General features: G+C 34.2%; 1 protein-coding gene across 4 annotated transcripts in view; it reads left to right on the forward strand.

Annotated features, from left to right (window-relative positions):
* The window catches only part of Phf14 (PHD finger protein 14), a 164378-nt gene that overhangs the window by 53047 nt on the left and 91393 nt on the right, over positions 1-19938 (forward strand). For all 4 annotated transcript variants that reach the window (XM_052721042.1, XM_052721044.1, XM_052721041.1 and 1 more), the window contains 7 exons: positions 4088-4199; positions 5008-5145; positions 14107-14253; positions 15711-15981; positions 16280-16386; positions 17400-17495; positions 19251-19354. In XM_052721042.1, coding sequence (XP_052577002.1) covers positions 4088-4199; positions 5008-5145; positions 14107-14253; positions 15711-15981; positions 16280-16386; positions 17400-17495; positions 19251-19354 — 975 coding nt within the window. The remainder of the gene's footprint in view (positions 1-4087; positions 4200-5007; positions 5146-14106; positions 14254-15710; positions 15982-16279; positions 16387-17399; positions 17496-19250; positions 19355-19938) is intronic.

Below are 19938 nucleotides of genomic sequence, written 5' to 3' on the forward strand. Positions count from 1 at the left end.
AATAAGGCATTAGAATTTTTAAATTTTGCTTTTTTATTATTTGAATTTAAGTGGGTATGTCTGTGTCTGTGTAGGTATGTGCACATGAATGCAGTGCCTGCAGAGTCCAGAAGAGGTTTCAGATCCCTTGGAGCTGGAGTTATAGGTGCTTGTGAGCTGCCTGCTGTGGGTGTTAGAATCCAAACATGGGTCTTTGCAAGAGCAATGTGTGCTTAACTGCTGAACCATCTCTCTGTCACCTAGAATGGTTTCATTAAGAATGCTTAATATTTTAGTAATAGCAGCAAGAACTACCAAACAACATAATTTTTCATCATTTTTAACACTGAAAACTTAGGGCATGGTCCACAAATAAAATCTAGACTTAGATATAATACATTTTACTTTAGTAAAATTAGGAAAAATATTTTTTTCACTTTGTCTCAATTAGTAGCCAGACCCTTGAGAAATAGAGCCTCAGTAGATTGCTAAGATAGCATAGAATCTGCCATAGGATCTTAGGGAACCCTCTGTGCTGAGGATCCAGATCCCTCATCACCTAAGAAAAGAAATGAAAATAATAGTAAGTGCTTTGCTATATAGGCTAGAACTTATTTGTATTGTATACGTGGCATTTTTAACTATGGCCTATAACTGTGGATTTAGTATTAATAGGTGTGTGCTTTTAAAGTATTTTGCCCTTGTTTAGATTCATTTTGTTTGTTTGTTTTGTTTTTATTCTACCATGACTTTAGGTGAGTTCCTTAGCCTTGTTATTATGCCTTAGTTTCATAGTACCTTTGAGAAGTTTAAATGACACAATTCATGTAAGACAGTTCTGACGTAGTTGGTGGACAATAAATGTCGTCTTGCTATCAATGCTGCTGCTATGAGTGCTTTCTTCTGAGCAGCCGCTGCTGTGTACATGCTATTTGGTAATTTCTGATCTTGAATATTGAACTTTGAGTAGTCAGTCATGGTGAGCTAAGGCCATTTTGAATAAAGAATAAAAAACGAAACAAACAAATAAACAAAAAACACAAACAACTCCGCTTCCTTTTGAGAAAGAGAATTTGCCTTACTTGGTTTTCCTGTTAATTTGAAAGTTGTTTTGACAAACTGTCCATTTGTGCTGTCAGACTCTGCAAAGTAGCATGTAATGTTTTCTAAAAGAAGACAAAAGAAAGCACTTTAGCATTGAGGTTTACTAGGAAAGACTTACATTAGCTACTGTGCATAGCACATATATAGGTTAGGTACTCCATGGCAGAGAAGTGCAGTTCTGGAATAGACTGTTTAAACACTTGGATTTTTCATGTCCATATTCCAAGGGAGGCCAGAATAGATATTTTGGGCATTTATGTGTTTTGCAGCATGTAATGCCAGTTTGATTTAAGACCAAGAAAGAGAAGAAGTCATCAAAATTGGACAAGTCCTTTAGTATTCTTATCTTCATGTGGAATGCAGGGGAAAAGCAGGAGTAGTATATGGACAGGCTAAAAAAGCTTTGAAATTGGTTTATCACATGGGTTTAACTAGACTTTCTCCTTTACTGATGTGAGCCATAATTTCTACGTGGAAAATGATTTAATGTGAGAAAATAGCTGTGTAATTCTTGAGATAAAAATTAAATTTTTATTTCATTTCTTGAGAAGATTTTGCTCTGAGTAATCATGTAGACCCAATTTTGTAAAATATAAAATATTTCTATTCCCCCCCTCTTTTTCTTCCTGATTCCAGTTTAAACAGATATTTAACAAAGCAAAGCAAGGCACATACCCTAAAGAGAGACTCAGTGGCCGTTGTGGAAGGAAGAGCAGCCTCTGTCTTCCTTCTTTGCAGCCTTTGTAGGCTGTCCTCCTGTGTATTTGGAGTATGGCAGTATGGCTCTGACTCATTGGTCTTTTTTTCTCGTCAGTAAGCATTATGATACAGCAGAAGTAAGAGAGCACTGAATTTCTTAAACCTCACTGCTTTCTTCTACTAGACCTGCTATGTTTGAAAACATCAGTCCTCTGAAAGTGTGATTTGCATAATGAGAAGAACGACTTGCCACTCATAGGAGACATTCAGACCTTTTTATTTTCCTTGTAGCAAATGTTCCTTGCATGAAGACAGTGAGCTACATACACACTGCTGTAAGCACTTCACAAACATCTAAATTCCAGATTATCTATGTGATGCTCTCTACCTAGGAGACACTGAGTCCTTGGTTCTAGGATGAAGGAGTAGAAGTATCATGCTGTAGATATATTTTTAAAATATTTTTTTAAATATGAGGAAAAGGTACTACACAGAAAAAGTACTTCAAAATTATTCCATTAGTATAATTTCTATTGTTAGGTAAGAGTTTATTCAAGAAGTATATTACTACTTAGTTGTTGCCTGCCTATAAATAACATGTGAATATAATCAAATGCATTTTTAATTTCCATTCTATAATGACAGTCTGCCTTTGTCTTTTGGTGGTTTTGTGTTATTTGTTTTCTGCTCCTTTTCCCAATCAACATCTGTCATCATAGCTCCAAGCAAAATGGATGGTAAAGTAACGAGGAATATTTTCTTGTTGTTTAGATTTTTCAGCTTAATTCCATAAATTCTAAAACATATGAATAAAAAAGTGCTCAAAGGACCAAAATGTCTTAGTGGTGATTTTCAGTGACTTCGATACATATTTTAATAAGGACTCATGTTGGTGTCCTCATATGTATGACTGGGCAAAATGATACATTTGTGTGCCAGCCACACAGAAATCTTCACTACTTGTGTGACTTGTTCCTATGCATGTTAATAAGGTCAGTACAAAGCATGCAGCCAGCTGTTGGGTTTATCAATGATAAACTCCTGTTGAGAACGGCCACATTTGATACCTCAGTAGAGCATGAAGAAACCACACAGAGTAAATTGAGAAAGCGGCTGCTTGTTGAGATGCTGCTATCTTTATATTGAACTCCGCACAATGCATTTGGGAGGTTGGATTAAAATGTTCCATCTAGAAAATCTCAGAACCATGGATTCTTTTTCACAAAAAAATGATAAAAATTTTAAAGATTTATAACTTTTTCTTAATACCTCTATAGAATGATTCTTAGTCTTTTTAAAACTCAGTACGTCATAAAACCAGAACCTTTTAATCTGCAATAAAGCGACATTGTCAATATATACAAAAAGTTCATAGAGACTTGCCATCTCATTTTTATCCTTTTTCTTGCACAAGCGATGCATATCTGCTATTTAAATATCAGACAGCTATTCAACATTTTGTTTGGCTGCCAGCAAATAGATACATAATCAGTTAATAGTTTAAAGAGATCAGAACCAGCTCTTTTTCCTTTTCAGTGTGCTGAAGCTGAACATTTTTTAAAAGTGTTAATAGCATTGTGCAGAATTTATGCAATGTAGTTGTAGGTGGCGTTTGTAAATTTCAATTCAGAGGTTATATAGGGAGCAGATGAGATAAATGAAAGCATGGCATCCTTGCATTATTATAACTTTGCTTTGTACCTTTTGCCAGCCATCATCTTTATCCTGAGAAGAAAGTTAAACTTTCTACCAAAACTGTTTTAAAATATATCTCTTAAAATATATCCGTAGGGATATTCAACAGCTTTTGGGGGAAAGGTAGCAATAAAGAACAATTAACCTAATTACTGCAGAATAACTTCGTAGTTCTTAAATTAGAATCCTTAATTTTAAAAGTGCTCACAGTAATGAATGTGAATATCTTTCCTTGAATATGAAAGTGATGTTTTGTTACCCTTGAATAGCAGTCTTATGCAAATATTTAAGAATAACAGATAAGACCAAAGTGCAGTGAATTTTAAGTGAAAAGCAATTATGGTTGCTGAATCTACATTTTGACTAGACTTACTTCTGGAAAAGTAATGCTCACTGCAGTCATGCTTTCTGTGATGAATTATCTGCTATCATTTTATAGCTGTTCTGTATTTTTCAATTAAGAGTCTGAGATGGAGATTTTTTAAAAAAAAACATCTGGTCATAGAATACTTTCAGTAGTATTTTAAGATGGAACATATTTTATGTTCATTTTCTATGTGAGAAATTCAGGAAAGCATTTGATAGCAGAATTGTGTCTTTTTTCTTACAGATGGGTCCACATTGTTTGTGCCCTATATGTTCCTGGAGTAGCCTTTGGAGATATTGATAAGTTACGACCAGTAACACTAACAGAAATGAACTATTCTAAATATGGTGCCAAGGTAAGAGAAACTTTATGATTAACTGAAATTGAAAATTTCATTTGTTTCTTTACATAACCTTTTGAAAATTATGATTGACCACAGAGGTGTTTACTAGCAAGCACACTATATGAGGAACTCTTAGCACTGAGTCATTTGTTATTATATTATTAAGCTGTTTTGTTTTGCTTTTTTGTGTTTTTGAGATAATGTCTCACTGTAGCTCAGGTCAGCCTCTTCCTCCTTAGTTCAAGGATCAGGTATGGGTCACCATGCTTGAATCATTTGTTGATAATTGTTTCCCAGAAGGCTAATTTATTGATACTTCCATATGGACTAATTTCAGATAACCTAAGTTTGTAAAAATGCATATTAGTTGATACTGTTTCTATTCTTAGGACCCAGAGAATGCCTTGTTATGCTCGGTTGGATCAAATAAATTTTACTTTAATTTTGGAATAAATTTTATTAAAATTAAGAAAAAGAATATAAAAAACATCAGTTCACTACCAGCTTTTTTTAATGTAACAAGAAAAATTATCAAATTTCTTCAACATAGTAAATTGATTTTATATATTAATATATGTAAAGTACTTAGAAGACTAAGTGCTTAGCACCCAAATACTCTTATAATATTATTTATTCTTATTACTAATATATCAGTTTAATTTAGGTTAATTAGAACTGTGTAAAGAATCCTCTTTCTCATCAGAAGACCTTGCTTGTCTATAGTTATTTGCATTGGTAATACTTAGTGGATGCATCATGAGAGGATAGTTTTTGCTTCAGAAATACTTTTACTGTGAGAGTTTTCCTGTTATTTTCATAGGAGTGTAGCTTTTGTGAAGATCCTCGCTTTGCTAGAACTGGAGTTTGCATTAGCTGTGATGCAGGGATGTGCAGAGCCTATTTTCATGTTACCTGCGCCCAGAAGGAAGGCCTGCTTTCAGAGGCGGCAGCAGAAGAGGTACGTTGCTGTGTTCAGAAGACTTCCCATGTCTACTGTGCCCTATAGTAATTGTAAAGCATGAGAGAAACGTCATTACATATTCTGAAGTCTTTGACCAGACCACTGATTTAAACTTTGAATAGTAAATGACTATGAGTTTTGTCAGTAAAGCTAGTTACAGCATACTGGAAAGCATATTAACATTTTTGTAGTGAGTTTTGACAGATAAAGCAAAATACAAGATACCTTGAAGTGCTAGATTGAGTAATTATTTGATTACAAAGTATATTTTTGGGACTCCTTAAAATTGTTTCTAGGACCCTGTGCTTCAAATTAGTTTTATAACAATATAAGATATGTATTTCTAAGTTCTAAACTTTGGAGAGTTCCAGAGATTGCATACAACATAACAATGTAACCTTGAATATGGAAATAGTTTGAGAAACATGCTTTTAGGTTATGAAGGTAGATAATAGAGTTGCAAAAATATAAACTATAGCCCCTCCCACTAAAATTTCTTGCATAATGCCATAGTAGTTATCTTGATTAAAAATATGTATTTACATAATAGGTTTAAGATAAGTTAACTGGGATTGAAGATTATTCAAAGTTTCAGTTCATGTGATAAGTTTCTAAAAGTATGATTCACAAATTCTTTGGCATTCACAATAATTTTAAAGAATTTTAAGGAATCCCAAAAGCAGGTATAATTAATTTTTTAAGCAACTTTTGTGGAGAGATAATTCAGTAAACTTTTACTGTGCATTCATGATGCTTTCTGATAATATGTAAGCCATTTCATTTATTTGATACATAAAATTTTACTTCCTTATAAAATATACTTTTAGCTAGGAAATAAGTAGTGTAATGACGAAAATTTTTGAAAAACACTTGTAGGATGTATTTTATTTTAACTTAAAAAGATCTTAAGTAAAAATTTACATTTTGATGTGTGTCTGATTTTTCTAATTTCTGATTCTGAGGAATTGTGCTTTGAAGGAGTGTTGGGTGAACACTGAGCATTTTCACAGCTGCTGGGCAGACATAGACGTATAACTGCAGTGTGGGGTTGTGTGGATTAATCATGACTACGCCTGGATGATGGGCAAAGGTGCAGAGGGGTATGCAGTAGGCCTGAGAGGACTGTGTAGGTCACAGGTAAAAATGAGGGAATCTGAGTTCAGCTCAGTTGTCTAGTTCTGGGTAACTGAACTTTATAGTCAGATGTTTCTTTTGTAGACACTTTCAGTTTATTTTTGAGAGATTTGCCTTCTATAGTAAGATTGTTGGGGTTCCTTTGCATAACACTATACATGATGATCCTTTTTGGAGAAGACAAAAACCTCTTTAGTTAAGTAGAAAGTAAAAATGTATAAAACATTGGAATGCATAATGATTGGGAGATAGCTTCTCCCTATCAGAAGGCATGCAGATTAATACAAAACCAAACATAATTAATAGTTTGCAGTTTCTCTGTCTAAGAGCTAATTTGGGGAAATATACAGGACAACCTTAAATAATAAAGTCATCAAACCTGGACCTGAGGCCTCTTCGTGCCTTGATGCTTTCTTTTATTGATTAGGTAAATGTGCCGGACGCTGCCTTGCTTAGTGGAGAGGTTTTGTTTTTGTGGGGTTTTTTAGTGCCTCTGTTTTGTTTTGATTTTTCGTTTGGTATTTTTATTAAATCACATTTCCGTAGATCTTTAGTTTGTTGTTATAAACACTTAAGAGAATTGGAACTTTTGTTGTTTTTGGCTACAGGATCTTACTATATATTCCAGCTGATGTGAATTCACTGCACAGCCCAGGCTAGTCTCAAATTCACAATCCTTCTGTCTCAGCCTTCTCAGTGCTGTGATTATAAATGTGTGCTGTTGCAGCCCGTGAGAATTGGAAATTTGTAAGATTCCTTATAGAGTTTCAAAAACTGTGAATTGTTAAGATGTCAGTGAGATTTGCTTTTATAATATTTATTTTGTTAAAATTGAAGAGTTATTTGTAATGGTTGTACATATATACGTTGGATACATATAAAATCCCCTTCCCCCCTGAAACTGAGTCTCATTAGGTAGTCCATGGTAGCCTCAGTGATCCTTCTGTTCATGCTTCTGAGTGCTAAGATTATAGGGCACACCCACTTCAGCATTTTTTAAAATGAAGAAGCATTTTAAATTAAAGCAGATATATTGTTTATAAGGACATCTTGTCTTCTGCTTCAGTTTTATGTTCCCTTTAGATTTCCTAGAAAGCTTTTATTTTCTTGTTTAGACTTGTTTATCAAGTTTGATGTCACACTTTTCCAGAGCTATTTTATATAGATAGTAAAAGGAAGCTTGAACAATAGAATTAAGCACCTCAATTTTATCCAGTGATACTTATCATAGTTTTAAAGTTTTTATAGCCTTTGGATATATTGCTTTCCACATTGGTGAAAATCTACTAGAAGTTTGCATGCTTTTTCATCTACTTGGTAAAATATTCCAAATTACAAGAATAGTCCAATTGTCATGTTTTAAACACAGCATGCATTTGTTCAAAGATGTTAAAATAAACACCTACAATACAGAAATTTATATTTCATATCTTAAAGTTACTTATTGTCTAACTAAACTCATAGTAATTTCTTCTTTGATTAAAATATGACTTTGCTAGTGTTACACAGTTATAATATTATTTAGAAAACAGTGTCTAAAATAGTATAAATTTATTATAGATTCTGTTGATTTTTAATACATATTTGCCTCCCTTCTGCAACTCCTCCCAGATGTACCCTTAATTCCATACCTACCCAACTTTCTTCTTCTTCTTCTTCTTCTTCTTCTTCTTCTTCTTCTTCTTCTTCTTCTTCTTCTTCTTCTTCTTCTTCTTCTTCTTCTTCTTTTTTTATTTTTATAGCCCATCTAGCCCAATACCAGTGGTTATACACAATTTGGTGTGTGGCCATCCAGTAGAGCATGTTCTACCTACCAAGAGCCAGATCTGTTAAAAAAAAAATACAAAAAAAACCCCAAAACAACAACAACAAAAAACAACTAATTCTTCTTCTCCCAGTTGCTATCAGTTAGAAACTACCTTCTCATCACGGGTTGAGACCAACCCCTGTCTATGCTGGCTTTTGTCTGGCTTCAACTTCCTGGAGGCTTGTGCATTCTGTTACTGATATGAGTTCCTGAGTATAACTACTCTGTTCTGGCTGGGAAATACATCAACTGATTCTGGCTCTTACAATCTTTCTGCTCCCTGAGGCTTAGGAGGAAGGGGTGTGCTTCAGATGTCTAATTTAGGGCTGAATGATATGCAAATCTTATGCTCTGTGCCTTGGCCAGTTGTGGGGCTCTGTGTTAATCCCTAGTTATTGGAAAAATAAATTTCTCTGCCGAGGTTTAAAAAGATTCATTAATCTATGGATACAAGGGTAAGTCATTAGGAGTAGGTTTAGTATTGTGTCCCTTGAGCAGAGTTAATAGTAGTAGGTTGTTCCCTACAGCCTACAACCTATCTAACCATAGATTCATGGTTAGGTATGGGTTCCATCTTGTGGGATGGACCTTAAATGGAATTAGAAAATGGTTGGTTATTCTCATGGATTCATTCCCTAATTGCACCTTGTGGGATGGACCTTAAATGGAATTAGAAAATGGTTGGTTATTCTCATGGATTCATTCCCTAATTGCACCAGTGGGAATATCTTGCCTGGCTAGTTGTTGTCAAAGCTCACAGGATTCACAGTGGGGTAGGATTAATGATTACTTTTTTTTTTTCTCCAGTAGGGAGCATAATACCTTATGAAGCTTCTAGGTCAATATCAGCTTGGTTTATCTAGGTCAGTATCAGTTTGATCTATCCACCTTCTATGACTCCATGTTCTGTTGTCTTTAACTGTAGAGTCAGTACCATAAGCTCTGGAGGGTAACTTAAGAGCAGCAGCAAAAGCCTATGATATTTGGAGGTCTTTGGGGCCTCGCTGGCCAACAACTCCAAAAGTAGTAACCCATTCCTGACATTGGACTTTATTTTATAGATTTTCATATAATCTTTGAAATAATGAATTGAAATCATTCCCAGATTAAATTTCAAGAGCTCAAATTAGAATTTTGGCTGCTGAACTGATGCCTCAATATTGCTAGAAAAACCAGGATTATTAGAAACCAGTTGTTGCTGGGTTAAATGATTATAAAAGGATTCATCAAGATAGCCATTACTAGAGTTTTGTCATTTTATACAGACATTTTAGTGTCTTTTATGTGATCATGTTAAGCATTTGGTAACTTACAGTTGTTTTTTGAAAATTGTTCTGAATTAACTTTCCATCAGGCTACTTGGCTTACTGTTTTTTTCTCCCACTTCCCCTCTTAGCAGTATTTTCAGAACACGTCTACTTGTATTAACTGCATTGATGCTCCCTGGTCAGACTCACTCTTTCTGACTGAGGTAATGCAGTCTTAACTCTTCTTGCTCTTGTTTTCCTTAAGAGCAGAGGCTGGCAGATACTTTCTTTATAAGGCCCTATATAGAATTCCTTATAAAATGTATATATGCATTCTTTATAGAATGCAAATATTTTAGTTTTGTAGGCCTATGGGTAGTTTGCTATTGTAGTATGAGAACAGCGTAGATAATATTTAAAATGAATGATTGTGGCTGCATGCCTATAAAACTTTACAAAAATAGGCATGGCCATGTTTGGCCCATGGTGTAGTTTGCTGAAGCCTTTTGTAGGACAGAAAGGCTATTAATAATACACCTAGCATTAAATCTCAGCCAGATTTTGTTATCCTGCTCCCAGTCCTTCGCCAATACTTTCGACACTGATTGTGATGTGGTTTATCCATTTTCAATATATTGCATCATATTCTGTCAGTTTCTAATAAATTACGGGAAGAAAACATTCTCTACCTTCTTGAGGTTTTATTCAAGGCCCGTGGCATAAACTCACAATTGCTACATTAATTAGAGAAAAGACAGTCTCACTCCTATCCTTATTATAGGAGTCCACAAAAAAAAATTATGATGTTCCGAAAAGCTACAGTTACTAATTTAATGAAAATTGAAAGAAGATTTGTAGGGAGAATCAAGTTTCTAAGTGAATAAGCAATCCCTACCAATATGTATGTGGCTTTATGACATATGCTTTTTTTTTCCAGATGTTGTATGCCTCCTAGGTTTTCAGTCACATAATAATACTTAATTACTGTAGCCTAAATATTAAATCCTCTATTTCAGATATACGAAGTCTAGGCAGTTTATAGGTTGATTTAGCCACATAAACTTATTTTTCCTTCTCTTCTACAAATATCTTTCTTTCCTTCGGTCTTACCTCCATCCATCCTTCTCTGCTTCCTTCTTTTCTCCTTTATAAGTTTTTGTTGTTGTTGTTTTTAACCTTCTTGTTTCATGTTCTTAACATGACTGAACTAGCTCTACGTGTTTTATTCTCACATGGTAGCATTTAAAACAAGCAAGCAAGCAAACAAAAAGATTCTCTCTCTAGGAATGAAAGTTTCTCTCCCACAGTTCAGTGTGAATAGCTTTGGTCATCTTATATACCAGAATGGAGGCATTGTTAAAGCTGGGGAAGTGAAATCTGGTACTTTCAGTTTTTGTCAATGGAAACAGTACAAATAACCCAAGATTAACAGCTAACACAGTTTGACACATCTAGCCTAAGAAACTGGCAGTTGACTTCAATTCATTATGTCATACCCATGTGCTTATGCCAAATGACAAGTGTTTATAGTAGGCATTAGGAGACAAAAATGAAGAAATAGGTTGGTATTGAGAATAAAGAAAGGAAAAAGTTGGAATGTCATCTTTTCCAGTTTTCCTTTGAATGCTTCAGGCTAGACCTTTTCATTTCTCAGACATTATATACCTGGGCCTCACTTTTTAGGGTGTTGAGTTTAAGAAATCACAACATTACTCATTTATTATTTGGATAATTAATAATTATGTTAAAATGGATCATCTGTTTAAGTTCTAAACACAAATATGACTTTAACTTGCTGTGTAAGTAAACAATGCTCTTTATTGAAAAAATATTTTATTGTGACTTACAACAGTGTCATATTTTTAAAATCAGCTCCAAAATGGTTATATAATGCTACACAGAAACTTAAGGAATTTTAAATATATATATTTAAAATTTTATATATATATGTATATATATCTGACTTGATCTATATCTTTTTCCCCCCTCATTCCATTTTTTTTTTTTATTCCTCAGGATACAGAGTCATTGCATTTCTTACTTAACTTTTAAAATTCGTAGTTAAGCATTAATTAAGATTGTCTTAGTACTAGGGAGATGGCTCAGTTTTTAGTGTTTGCCATGAACACATGAGAACTTGAGTTCAAATCTCCAGTACTCCTGAAGGAAGCTGTGTGTGGTGGCACATGCCTGTAATCCTAATACTGAGTAAAAGGAGACAGGCAGCTCCTTGGAGCTTGCTAGCCATCTAGCCTCGCCAAATTGTTGATCCTTAGGACCTAAAAAACCCTTATTAACAATGACAATAAAAAGGCAGATGCAGCTTCCACACACAAACGTAAACATGTGCACATGCACAGAACACACATTAAATAACCTCTTCAGGTTAAGTGTGTACAGGATAAACCCATGTCAATTCTGTTTTTTTTTTAAAATAGAGATTATATTGTTACTTTGAAATAATTTTGTTAGGTTTTATATTAGTGTCCAAATCGGTGTCTACATCTTCAAATTTTTAATCTTACACAGTGCCATATACTTTAGTATCTACGAGTATCATAGTACAGAATTGCTTTATATGCTTTTAAAAATCTTAAGTACAGATCAGAATTTCAAGCTTATTATTTCTCTTTCTATTCTGTTTCAAATGTACCTGCCTGAAAGTGTCATTTCTCTTTGGATTATAAATCCCTATCTTACTAAGAGTCCCTTTTAGTATAACTTAGATAAAAAACTATATAGATAGCTTATCTTTATAGGGACAGACCTATAGAATGAATTGCCAACTGTTTCTTAATAGCTATCATATGCAAATTACTTTAAGTTTTTGTTATATTTAAAGAAATGATTTGTGTCTTGACTAGGATTAAGGTTGTTTTCTACCCTACTGTTCTTAAAGTTGTTTCCTTCCATTGACCCTTCCCACTTTCTCCCACTTGTTTTCTCTCAAATTCACAGCTATTACTTCTTTAATTGGTGTGTGTGTGTGTGTGTTTGTGTGTGTGTTACTAAATACAACCTGCTCTGCTCAGACAGGATAAGGTTACTTGTATGTGTATGATTTTAGGGCTCAGTACTTGGTATTGAATAACCAATTTGAGGTACTTGACCATGGGTGACTACTTGTCCTGCTCTCATCATTTCTTAATTGCCTTAATTGTTTTTTGTCTAGTGTTGGAGCCCCATGAAGTTCACCCCTATCCCCTTTAGTATATCTGTTGGTGTCATCTTTGTTCAGGTCTTATTTAGGCAACTGTATTGATGAGACTTCATGGATATCATTTCTAGGAGATGAAATCTTATAGCAAATTTTCTTTCCTGTTGCTCTGGCCCTTGCTCTGTTTCCACTCCCTCTTAACTCTGATCCCTGAACCTTACGTACAGGAGTTGGGTTGCACACGTATCAGTTGGGGCTGGGCACTCCATGGTCACTTGTTCTCTGTATTTTTATCAGTTGTAGTTTTCTGTAATAGCCTATGGTCTGTTGCAAGGAGATGTATCTTTGATGACAGGTGAGATCTCTACTTGCCTATAGACATAAGGATAAATATTTATAATGTAGCTAGGATTATACAGGTTTAGTAAACTGGTGTTTTTTAGGTTCTCCTCCAAGATCCATGACTTCACTAGCCTTGGTAGTTGCCTAGGCTTCTAGTACCAGGCATAGTTTTCCTGTTGTTGAGTAGATCTTAAGTTTAATTAGAGAGCTGTTGGCTAGCACTGAGGTATGCATGCCGTCACTGAACCCTTTGAGATAGCATGCTATGCTGTCATTTCTTTAGTTTATTGGCATCATAGCTGGGTAGGACTATTAGTTGCTTCTCTCCTTTGGAAACTTGCATGGTGTCATCTTGTATCATGAAAGTTAGTCCTCAGGAATGAGGCTTTCAGGTCAGAACCAACTTGGATTGTCTGGGTTCTGTGTCTGAAGTACATGATACTGTATCTCCAGCAATAGAGACTTATCTTCAATCCCTAGGAGACAACCGGGGGCAGTTGAAATAACCTGTGTTTTGGGAGTTTCTTGGACTACCCTGACCAGTGCATTAAAATGTATCCTTTGGCTAACACCATGTTCCCATGTGAGATATTAGTTATAAGAGGATAAAAGGGGAGTACCTGAATCTTGTTATTGACAGGGTCTGGTCTTCCTCGTCTGTTGTGTACAGGATAAAACATATGTATACATTGGCAATGAGTTAGGAAACTTTCACTTACTTGTATTTGCTTCTCTTTTACACACACACACACACACACACACACACACACACACACACACACACACGTATTCACTGTTGCTTTCATTACATTTATGGATATGTAACTCTAATATTTGTTCATGATTCCTCCCTAAGATTATTGAAATTTTATTTATTATACAACAATTCTTTAAAGAAATACACAAACATACCCAAATAACATAAGGTTTTTTTTAATCAGTATTTTGCAATACATATGGCCCTTTATTATTTTGCAGTGCTAGGATCGAATCCAGGTCTTGCTCATGTTAGGTAAGTGTTGTATGGATGAAGTATATTTCCAACCCCAACAAAGCCCTTTAGAGAAAAAAAAAAGTTGGTAATTTGAGGCTAGTTGATTGCATTTCAAATGCAGTAATTTTTTATTATGATGTATAAAAATTACTTCCTCAATATTTTATTGATGTAACCATCACTAGGAGATTTGTCAAAAAAGAAATATTATGTGGTGATGGTTTGTTTTTAAAATGACCTATGGAGTAAAAACTTTCAACTTTTTTTTCTTTTTTAGGATATAGCAGATCCATTTTTTGCTTATTGTAAACAACATGCAGATAGGTTAGACAGAAAGTGGAAAAGAAAAAACTACTTGGCTCTACAGTCCTATTGTAAAATGTCTTTGCAAGAGAGAGAAAAACAACTATCTCCTGAAGCACAGGTATGTATGGGAATCACACCAAAACTTACTGTTTTCTTTTCAGATTTCATGTGTATTTTCTATTGATGTGAGTGACATTGAGATCTAGCATATAAAACATAGTTTAAATTTTTACTTAAGCAGTAGTTTGTGATTAAACATGAGTAGAGTTTGTTTCTGAAGGTATTATTCTTCATCATGTCTGTGGTGTAGTCATTTGTAAAGTATTATTTCTATGTTGAAAATTTTAGTTGGAGACATTATGCAGAGGGTCTAAATTAGAGATCTCCATCAAATCCTTCCCCTCAGAGCTCAGGGAATTCTGCAAAAGAGGAGGCAAAAAGATTGTAAGAGTCAGAGGGGATGGAGGCCACCACGAGAACAAGGCCTTCTGAATCAACTAAGTACGGTGCATATGAGCTCACAGAGACTGAAGCCGCAAGGACAGGGCCTACATATGTCTACACCAGGTCCTCTGCACCAGTATTATAACTTATTCCTGGCTGTGAGAATGAATGGATCTCTGACTATTTTGCCTGCTCTTGGGGCTCTTTTCCTCCTGTTGTGTCCAACTTTGATATGAAAGTTTTTGCTTCATCTTACTACATTTTATTTTGTCATGTTCGGTTGTTATCTCTTGGAAGCCTGTTCTTTTCTAATAAGAGGCAAAAAGTGAGTTGATCTAGAGGGGAAGGAGGTGGGAAGGAACTGAGAGGAGTGGAGGGAGGGGAAAGTAATCAGGATATGTTGTATAGGAAAATAATATATTTTCATTAAAAGAAAATAATTTTTTGAAAAGAAAACAGGCTTCTAAAGGATAATAATAAAATATAATAAGATAAAACAGAAACTTACATTGGAATAAGACAAAACAAACAGACAGAAGGAAAAGAACCCAAAAGAAGGCATAAGAAACAGACCCTTTATTACCACACACAGGAATCTCACACAGGAAGCCACGGTATATATGTAAGGACCTGTAGGATAAAAGACAGATGAAAAAGTTATATATAAATAAAATTAAAAATAGTAAAGAACTTTTCAAAAAAGGAAAAGGTCTGAAATAATACTGTAAGACAAGAACCTCTAACAGTGTTTTGAGTTCGTTTTCTCTTGGCAATCTATTGCTGGTCCTGCAGCCTGTCCTTATGAGTAGTTTGTTTCCCCAGTGAGACTCCCTTGGAGGGAACTAAGTTTTCATTTGCAAGTGGTTATCAATTGGAGATTGCTTCTGGGTTAGACATGGGGGCCTATGTCCATTTCTTTAGCTCTAGGACCCCATCTGAGGGCAGCTGCTCTGAGGTATGGACCCATTTATTACAACTCCAGAATTATGTGGTACATCTCCAAAGACCACTTGATAAATCTGATTTGCCTTAATTATAAGATTTTAGTATTGTTATCATCTCTAAGCAAATGTAAAAGTTATGAGCAATATATTCCATTTTTTCTTTCAAACTTTCTGCATTTCTTTATAGGCAAGGATCAATGCCCGACTGCAGCAATATCGTGCCAAGGCAGAGCTGGCTCGATCTACCAGACCACAAGCCTGGGTACCAAGGGAAAAGTTACCCAGGCCACTCACAAGTAGTGCTTCAGCCATTCGTAAACTGATGCGCAAAGCAGAACTAATGGGGATCAGTACAGATATCTTTCCAGTGGACAATTCAGATACTAGTTCTAGTGTGGATGGAAGGAGGAAACATAAGCAGCCAGCTCTCACTGCTGATTTTGTGAATTACTATTTTGGTCAGTACAGACACTAATACATGCACAATCTTCCTGAGAATAATTTACTAATGACAGAATTTGATATATTATTAATGTTTTAGAAAATCATTCCTATGTTATATATGTAGTTTCCTAAGTTGTAGCCTTTTGTAACTTCTAGCTCACATTTTATTTTGTTTTTAAATATACTTAGAATTGTTTGATCAATGTAGGTTTATCCAAATGACCATCTCTATGGCTAGTTTGATTCTTTGTGTATGTTTTATATTGGCCTTTACTTTCTACTGAAGTAAAATTGGATATTTAATTTAAATAGAGAGAAATATGCGCATGATTCAAATTCAGGAAAATATGGCTGAACAAAAGAATATAAAGGATAAATTAGAGAATGAGCAAGAAAAGCTTCATGTAGAATATAATAAGGTACGTTGGCTATAAATACACAGTATTTAGTAGATCGTATTTATAGTTGTTTTGTGATTTTATTGTATTTCTGTGGTTCAGTTTGAAATTCTGTAGCTCTTAGGCTCTTTTCCACCCGCCTTCATCATTTTCATTACCATCATTCTCTTCCTGAGCACTTCCTTATACTAGGCACTGTTTGATCTCTTGACATATACTAAGTCATTCAGTTCTCTACTTGACGCTAGGGGTTGGAACTGAGCTTTGAAGAGGTAACATAATTTGTACATGGCCACACAATTATTGGTGCTGGTGTTTGAAACTAACACAGCTAACCTCATTTCTTATTTGTAACTGTACACACCATTATAGACCTTTTTTTTTTTTAAAGTTTGTTGAAAATTAGAAAACTCAGCCTTAAATTAGTAATCTTTCCTAAATTAGATGGTATTTTTGATACAAATATTTCTCCATTTAAAATTTTACTTTAAATCTTCCTGCCTAATATCATATAAAGCAAGATATTACTGAATTGTTAGGTTCTAAGTAGCATGAATATTTAAACTGGTATCTAATTATTGTTCAAAAAACATTTAAAGAATTGAAATTAGTAGGAAATAACGTCTGGTAATCCCCAAAGACTATGGGGAAATAAAGCCAGACGGTCTGGAGATTTTTGGTAGTTATTATGATCTTAGCCAAATGAACCTCTGTGATTCTTAGTTTTCTCATGAGAAAAGTAATGGAAATGTGTGATTTGATAAAAACATAGCAAAATATGTGTTAAATTATGTGCCAAACTAATGAAATATATAGATATATAACTATCATCATTACTAAAAACACTAGAATAAAAGAAAGTGTTTACCTTCTCTTGAGCGTGTTCACCATGCTAAGTAATAATAATATATCTTTGTCTTTCAGTAGTTATCTGACTTGAATATATTACAATATATGGAAAATAAATGTGGAAATTTTTATTTACTTATATTTATACATAAAAAGCTTACTAATTTGACTTAATCTTTGTGTAGCTCTGTGAATCTTTAGAAGAACTGCAAAATCTGAATGGGAAACTTCGAAGTGAAGGGCAAGGAATATGGGCCTTACTTGGCCGAATTACAGGGCAGGTTAGTTTCTTTTCAGTTAGTTTCTTCAATTCTTGCTCTCTGTGAATTTTCAAAGTACATATTTCTTACATAATAGCCACTTTGTTAACTAAATAATTCTATTCGATCGGAGCCTAATCCCCTGGGGTAATGATTTCTGTCTGAAATACTTCCAGACCACTGGCAGCCACTGCCTACTGAGAACCTGTACCTTAATTTGGTTCATTCATCAGCTATCTTGTTGGTATTTTTTGTTTGTTTGTTTGCTCAAATTGATTGACTTGTCATTTCTGATGAGCTAAGATGTGAAGCGTGAGTTTTCTCTAGTATATTCTTTATTCAGTGGTTTTAGATTCTTTGTCACAGTTTTTTTCTTTCCATTCTTGTGTCCTGCTCATTTTTGCAATTTATTTGTATTTAAAATTAAAAAATTCAAACAGAGACATTCATTTTTATGTTAATTTCGTTTTCATCTGCACAAGAGGTACAGTTTTTGAAACTTAGATGTTAAACTATGTTTTTTTGTATGTACTGGTAACTATTAATAGTAGTTATAGGACAAGCAAAGGAAAGGCCCTGTGTCCTTGAGCAACTGTAGCCTGTTAATGTGCTTCATATTAAAAAGAAAAACGTTCTAAAATGGAGGTTTTTAGATGTCCTTTAATACTATGTATAATAAATGATAAGATTTTTTTTTCACATAATTTCACTTATAAGTATAGGTGATAGAGACCCACTGTTTGTGGTTCTTTTGTAAATTAATTTGTAGGATTTTTAATTGTATAAATTTTAGACATCTGTAAAAATCAACTTCCTGATATAATCTATATAAATATAAAGTAATGCATGTTGATTTGTACAGTACCCTGTTGGTTTTGAAGAAACTTCTTTTGTGAACAGAGTGCATGTCATTGGTACCACAAAGAATAATTCATTTTAAAAGGCAAAGAGGAAGAGTTACCTTTAGGCATATTAACTCTTGTTCCTGTTGATAGGTAGTTAATAGATTTTTGGAAGATTATGTTATTTGGGGAGTGTAAAAGGCTACTTGCCAACTAACTAGCATTTGGTTTTCACTTGGTTTATATTTGTTCCATAAAAACCTCCTCTACAGTTTAAAATATTATCTACTATAAAAGACATTTCCATTTATTAAATAACTTCATAGGAGATTGCAAATTGCATTGTGTGAAGGTGGCATGCACAGACATAAAATTCATGTTTATCATTTTGTGATGCTTTTCCGGTTGGCTGAACAGATGTGGGCTCACTGGGCCACTAAGAGATGACTTTGATAGATGGTTGCTGTCTCAGAAGCCAGCATACTACAGATTAGTGGAGAGCCAAGGAGAATCTCATCCGCTTTTTTACAGGGTTTGGTCCAATAAGATAATTTTTCTAATTAACCTATGAAACACCAATATAGCTGGGAAGTTGCAAAGAAACAGATTGATGTTTTTGCCCAAGTATATACCGTGTTAGATTTTTAAGCCTTCTCTACTGTCCTCATCTTTTAGGGTTTTCAAGCTAAAGTAGCGTATTTCTCATAATGTGGAGTGTAATTCTGAGAACTGATGAGTGTGTAATTGTAGCTTTTTAATAGAAGAAAGTGAGATTAAAAAATCGTTTTCTTTCTCTTTACTAATATTACTAGTAAGGCAGATTTGCCTCTCTGAATCCTAGCTTATCTAGTTAGATTTAGTGGCAAATAGGGGAAAATGTTGCTTTGTACTTCATCTTTAAAACAGCATCTACTACATTTATTGCTATCAATAGAAGCTGAATGTACCGGCAATTTTACGAGCACCTAAGGAGAGAAAACCCAGTAAAAAAGAAGGAGGCACACAAAAGACATCGGCTCTTCCTACAGTACTTTATAGGCAAGTAATGAAATCATAAGAGAATAATATTGTTCATCTGTCAACTAATATGTACTAGTCAGAAGATGTACACATCTGAGAGCAATTATGGTCCATTTCAGAATTTCAGCTAAGTATGTTTTAGGTTCATTTGATCAAAAATGCTTTGTAGATTGGATGATACAAGAGGTATTTGTTGTTCTTCAGAAAGATAAATGATGTATCTTCTAAGGAACTGAGAATAAATTTTCATATGCTCCATGGAAACAAAGAATTCCATGGAAATAAGAAATTACAAAATACCCAGACAAAATAGCTCAGTTGGGAGAGTGTTAGGCTGAAGAAAGTACAAAAGTACTTTAAAAGCTGTGCCTGTTATGTTCCATTTAATCTCTTAAGTTTACTTATAATCAGTAATTATATAATTTTTAATGAACTTAATAAGTAAACATTTATATTTTACTTGAATGAGTTGTAAAATTTTGCTTTTGATTTAGGTAGTGATGAATGGTAATGAATAAAGATGATGAATTTTATATTTTTGTCTGTTTGTACTTTTTTCTCTCCTTGCTCAGTTGTAATAATTTCATTTCCAGACATAGTTT

Source organism: Peromyscus californicus, unplaced genomic scaffold, assembly GCF_007827085.1.
Source record: "Peromyscus californicus insignis strain IS unplaced genomic scaffold, ASM782708v3 Scaffold_6__1_contigs__length_162567912, whole genome shotgun sequence".
In the NCBI taxonomy this organism is placed as follows: domain Eukaryota; kingdom Metazoa; phylum Chordata; class Mammalia; order Rodentia; family Cricetidae; genus Peromyscus; species Peromyscus californicus.